Source organism: Atta colombica, unplaced genomic scaffold (assembly GCF_001594045.1).
Source record: "Atta colombica isolate Treedump-2 unplaced genomic scaffold, Acol1.0 scaffold216, whole genome shotgun sequence".
NCBI lineage: Eukaryota > Metazoa > Arthropoda > Insecta > Hymenoptera > Formicidae > Atta > Atta colombica.
Window position 1 is genome coordinate 733,340 of NW_017259312.1, and position 5,484 is coordinate 738,823.

General features: G+C 36.2%; 1 protein-coding gene across 1 annotated transcript in view; it reads right to left on the minus strand.

The window, feature by feature from the left end:
• Window positions 1-226: 226 nt before the first annotated feature.
• LOC108687781 (anoctamin-4) overlaps window positions 227-5,484 on the minus strand; it is an 8,208-nt gene continuing 2,950 nt past the window's right edge. The window contains exons 2-14 of the mRNA XM_018193730.1: window positions 5,095-5,419; window positions 4,135-4,276; window positions 3,456-3,738; window positions 3,222-3,373; window positions 2,912-3,157; window positions 2,640-2,839; window positions 2,398-2,535; window positions 2,095-2,312; window positions 1,719-2,027; window positions 1,341-1,650; window positions 1,058-1,263; window positions 692-982; window positions 227-616 (exon numbers count right to left, since the gene is read on the minus strand). Coding sequence (XP_018049219.1) covers window positions 329-616; window positions 692-982; window positions 1,058-1,263; window positions 1,341-1,650; window positions 1,719-2,027; window positions 2,095-2,312; window positions 2,398-2,535; window positions 2,640-2,839; window positions 2,912-3,157; window positions 3,222-3,373; window positions 3,456-3,738; window positions 4,135-4,276; window positions 5,095-5,419 — 3,108 coding nt within the window. The 3' untranslated portion in view covers window positions 227-328. The remainder of the gene's footprint in view (window positions 617-691; window positions 983-1,057; window positions 1,264-1,340; window positions 1,651-1,718; window positions 2,028-2,094; window positions 2,313-2,397; window positions 2,536-2,639; window positions 2,840-2,911; window positions 3,158-3,221; window positions 3,374-3,455; window positions 3,739-4,134; window positions 4,277-5,094; window positions 5,420-5,484) is intronic.

A 5,484-nucleotide genomic window follows, 5' to 3' on the forward strand; every position in this document is an offset into this window, starting at 1 on the left:
TATATATATATATATACACATTATAGATTGTAATAATTTCTAGGAAAACAATATGGCATTATGTAAAATAAAAAAATATATTGTGTAACAGTATTTGCAACTCTTACCTTATCTGCGTTTTTTTACAGTGCATCTGGTAATAATCAGAAATAAGATGTTAAAAAATGTAAGTGTAAGTTTATTATAAACTTAGACTTAAATCATTTGGAAATAATACTGAGAATAGGGAAAAAATGTTTAAATACAGAGAATTTGGCTTTACTTTTTTCTTATTCTCACGTAACTCGATTTTTATGAGTAGAATGTATATAAAGTAAGCGTTTCGATTTTACGGAACTTCCCATACTGTAGAGCTATCGCTGCGTTTACTATGCCTGACATCAGCGTTAGTATCTAAAACGTCGCTCAATTTACTGAATCGTCTGGTCCAGTTTCCTCTTCCGATGCTTCCGGCGTCTCTCAAAACCGAAAGTAAATCATCTTCGTCTTCTTTCCCCCTTATTTCCTTATCGTATTTTTCTTCCTGAGCGATCAGTCGCTCGCGTTGCAGCTGAGTTGTCAGAGAATGCGGTACAGCCGGTATTATGTAACTCATAATACCAGTAAGTGCGAAAACCTGTAAAAAAAAATTTTCCTTACATCGAAGCTAATTTATTGGTTAATTAGTAAAAGAATGAGTGTGCCAACTTACAACGTGCTCGAAGACAACGACGAAAGCTAAACGCGCGGCGAAAACGTGCCAATACTGCGGACTGAGTCCGTAAGGTTCAACAGGGTCATTCGGACCGTTTCTATAGCCTCTATACTGACATATCTCCGGATGTTTCTCTTCCACATCACTCTTCATATCGTCGCGATAATCGGAAGTATTGAATTCTGACAGGGAGCTATCGATGTAGTCTTTCAAATTTTCAGTTCGCGAATAAACGAACGTGTACACGCTTCGTGGAATAAAGTCGGATGTGTACGCGATAACAAAGGCCTAAAACATGTACATTTCGTAATTAAAGGCTAGAGCAATTTGTGCAACTCGACAAATTTATACGTGTGTGCGTACATTTGATACCACTGCCACGTAAGTTACACCTCTAAGAATACCAAACCAAGCGCCAATGTCTTCTACTCGCTCGGCTAATGGTCTTCGAGCTTCCTTGATCATTTTATATGCGTCCAACCTTATCTCAGCGATATTATTCAATAAAGCAAATAAAGGTGCTAACGGAAACGCTGCCACAAATAATGTTACAAACCCATATTGCAGAACTGTATAAACATCATAAAAAGAAAAAATAATGTCTGTAAAAAAATATTCCTCTTAAAATTAATAGTATGAGACTCACTCATCTCTAGATATTCCTCAAATAGAGCTAATCTCCCCGGGTCTTGAAGTTGATAATCTTTCTCCCAACAGGTATATCTTCTATTGTGATTCTTTGTCGCCGCGATTTGTGTTCTCTTGCGCCACCAATTCCATAATTTCGGTGACAATATTTCGACAAAATTATTAAAGCATTGCTTACCGACCATTATAATCGCAAGTTGAATACAGACTTCTGAAAGGCAACCAGCGGGATCGCATACGTCTGTTTTAATACGATAAAATTTCGACGCTCTTGCATCTGCATCACCAGGATGAACGAAAAATCTCCCCTAAAATAAATATGAATATGAGATTCAAACGAGTTCAATATAAGTTGTCGTTTAATGTTATAATATACCTTAAAAAAAGCGATGTAAATCAAGGAAGAATAAAAGTTGACAAATTCAAATAAAAAGATTTTAAATGTATAACTGGATTCGTATTCCGTCTGCGTTCTCGGATTTTCCAAATTAACCATCCAACGAGCCAATCGATGATATATTCGTGTAAGTATCATTATTATCACCAAGTTAATGAGGGCGGCGGTCATGGAAGTGAATATCTTTGCGTGTCTTTTTAAAAAACTACCACCTCCATTGTAAAAGACGGCAACTAACGAAATACGGTATACGATCGTTCCTAAAACCGCACCGAGGACTATGCATATCTGCGCAAAAATAAAAATGATGATAATCTGTAATGAGATTAAAGGAAAAAATGCATGATATAATTACCATGAAAAACACTATTGAGCCAGTAGCCAGAGATCGGATGGCTTTAGACAATACGGGCAAATACGGTTCTTTTTCCTTTGTCACGGGATTTATTCGGAATGTTTTAACAGATGTCTCGAATTCAGGTCTCGGCTCTTCATCATATTCGGCATTTTGAAGATCCCATTCCCAAACAAGTACAGCTTGTCGTCGTTTCCATAACTCAAGAAACGTAGTAGCTATTATATCACATCGAAAAAGTTAAATCTTATAAGAAAACACGATCGCATGGAAAAAAATATTTCACTCTTTTTCAAATCTTACCCCAAAAAGACATAAAAATGGCGAAGAAGACAGTCGCGGGATTGTCAAATAAGTAAGTTAATTTCGAGAATATACAGGAATCACCGAGTCTTTGATAGCTACATGCTTTATCGCAAAGAGGGCACAAAGTGATATTTCCTGAAATGTTGCATTACATTAGAGATATTATAATCATTACAGAATGATATGTCAACAGAAACTTTTATTTGTACAAGTATATTCTTTATAATGAGAATATTTACCAGCTATGTTAAAATCACATATTTCCTTGCTGGGAATATTATCTTCACCATCCATGCTTCCAAGACCATAAATAAAGCATAAAAGTCCCACCACTGCTGGCGGATACAAACATTTTGTATAAAATCCTAACCATGCGAAATAAAGAGCGACTTTTTCACCGAAATATCGTCTTATTAACCATAATGGTTGTTTTTTAAACCTAAAAATATATGCAAAAAAATTTTGCTCAAATAGTATACAATATAAGACAGTCGAAGTTATTTTCTATTACCATTGTGCGGGTCTTGCCCATATTAAGTACAACAAGTATCTATCGAGAATCTCTCCATTGCGCATGGGTTTATTATAAGGACCCTCGTGCAAAGGAAAACAATCAAGATACGTTCCATCCGCTAAAAGCCTGCGAATACCAGATTTCTCATGATTCTCGTCATATCTCGCTCGTAATAATATTTGCATTACTATTAATGATCTCTGAGCGGGCGTATAAGCATTATCCCTCTCCTTTACGATAAACCTATCAAACATCAAATTTGATAATGAAGTTCCATAATAACTATTTGATTTCTTTATTTAAATACCTTTCTTCGCGATCGCTAGAATCTATGTAGTCATAAAAATGTGGTTCCTCTGGATATTTTGACGTATCCCAAGTATGTATCTTATGTAGCCATTCGGCCCATCGCGCCCATCGTGCCCAGAATTTCGATATTTCTTTGGTATTATCTGTATCCTATTTTAAAAATTCAGATATTACGTGATGCAGAATGCGACGTTTAGAATGTGTTTAATGTCTAGTTAAAAAAAAAAATTACCCAAGTTTTCATAGGAATGGTTTTGAATCTCTTCGTAGGTAATTTTAGACTCATTACTTCGGCATATTGCACCTTGATTTTCCAAGGTATATGTAATTTTAAGAAGTACGTTTTTCCATCAAATGAGCTCTCCTTCGGCTCGAGCTCTAATTGTAGGCCTTCTTTCAAAAGATTTTGTTGAAACATTCGTCTCTGCTCTCGTCGACGAGCTTCTAGTTCAGTCATAACTCCTTCATTTTCTTCCTGATAGACTAATATCATATCGATTCTTCGATGGCCATCGCTAAAATTAAATCGAATCGATTAATATTAGTCGCGAAACATCCTTTCGAAAGATGATCTAATTTGTAAAATAATTATAATATTTTTCTCGTACATGTATATTTTATACAAACATGCTTTAGTTACAAACAGTTTCTAAAAATAAAGCATTTTCGAACTAAACGACCCTTTGCATTTTCTTTCCCTGAGTCGTTTGCTTGCGCATGTGATAATAAAAAAATGATAAGAATCGCTAACATTCTAGGTAATTGTATTCAGCTTGTAATAATAGAAACGACTGACTATGTCCATCTATATATATATATATACACTCGCCTCAGCACTTGATTATCTAAATTTAAATGAGAGGAAACTAAAATAACCTTGTGACACATTATCATAATAGACAGCTACTTACCGAAAATAAAGTACTTCAGGATCGATTTCTGTTTCTTTCGGTGGCAATGAATCCTCGGCAGTTTCAGCGAAGTCCAGCGAAACTGGCGTATCCGGTAGCGAGGGGTTGATATCCGGAGTAGCGGGTGCCGCGAGTTTGGGACCTTGTCCAGTTTAAACAAAATTAAAAAATTAGCATACGTTTATCACTCTTTTCGGATTTTGACTTAATTAATTTTGATTCAACTAACTCTTCATTTTCTAGTTTTAAAAATTATAAAAGATGAAGAGCAAGTTAAACCGAAAGTAAAATTAATCTACATTAGTAGAAACGGGCATTCTACATTATTCCGATAGCCATCCACATTTTTCCGATCATATCAGTGAAAATATCATATACTTGGCAAATTACAGCGAATTAATAATGTACATGTTGTAAACTTTTTACTTCAAGTCATCGCTCAATTTGTTTCACCTTGAAAGCATTCTTATAATAATATCTATAATTTCGCAAAAGTGAAATGCTACGAAAAAGAGCAAAAAGTTAACTGGGAAGTTAGAGCGCACATTTATAGGATGATAATACTAGAGCCGAGTCAAACGTTGCATTATTAATATCCGATATTCGTGACACGCTGACATTCGTACGCATATTGATCGTTTACTGACATAGCTTTATTACTGTTATAGACAACCCCGCGCGTTTCTTGCGATTCGTTTTATTCTTTACATATTTCGCGTAGATCGCATATCCGACTTACTTATGTCTAACTAACAAATTCCATTAAAGCATAAGGGCAATTAGCTAAAATTAGTTTCTCTATATGTTGAGTAAACGAAATCTCGCGTGTTTAAAACTTGGGGCGACTCGAGAACGTTGACAATAGTTCATTATCGAACATATCATGTTAGTCTTGCATTGGCCTCGAAATAAGACTTCGCCGCTGCTTAGCGTTTCGGTTAACACCAAATTAATTCTTACCAAAGGCATCCTGTGCGATCAAATTCGTTCCAGATGGATATACACTGGCCCTTGACAATTTTCTCTTGACACTCGCTGGCGTTTCAGTGGCCAATGAACCGTTTTTATCAGGCTCATAAATTATATCCTTATTCGGATAGACGGAGGAAGTTAACCCCGGAGATCTCGGCGCATTGGTCCTCGGCGTCCTTGATCTGGCTGAGGACGCGCGAGAGGTGTTTCCAGAGCCGCTCGATTTCTCGTCGTTGAATTGATGCTCGACCGGGCTATTATCGTCGGGATGAAGAAAAGTGCTCCAACTGCTACGCCTTTGAGTATGGTTTTGCTGAAATTATTCAAACGCTTACAGCATTTCCAGTAAATCATTACCTGCCAGTTCATATATATATA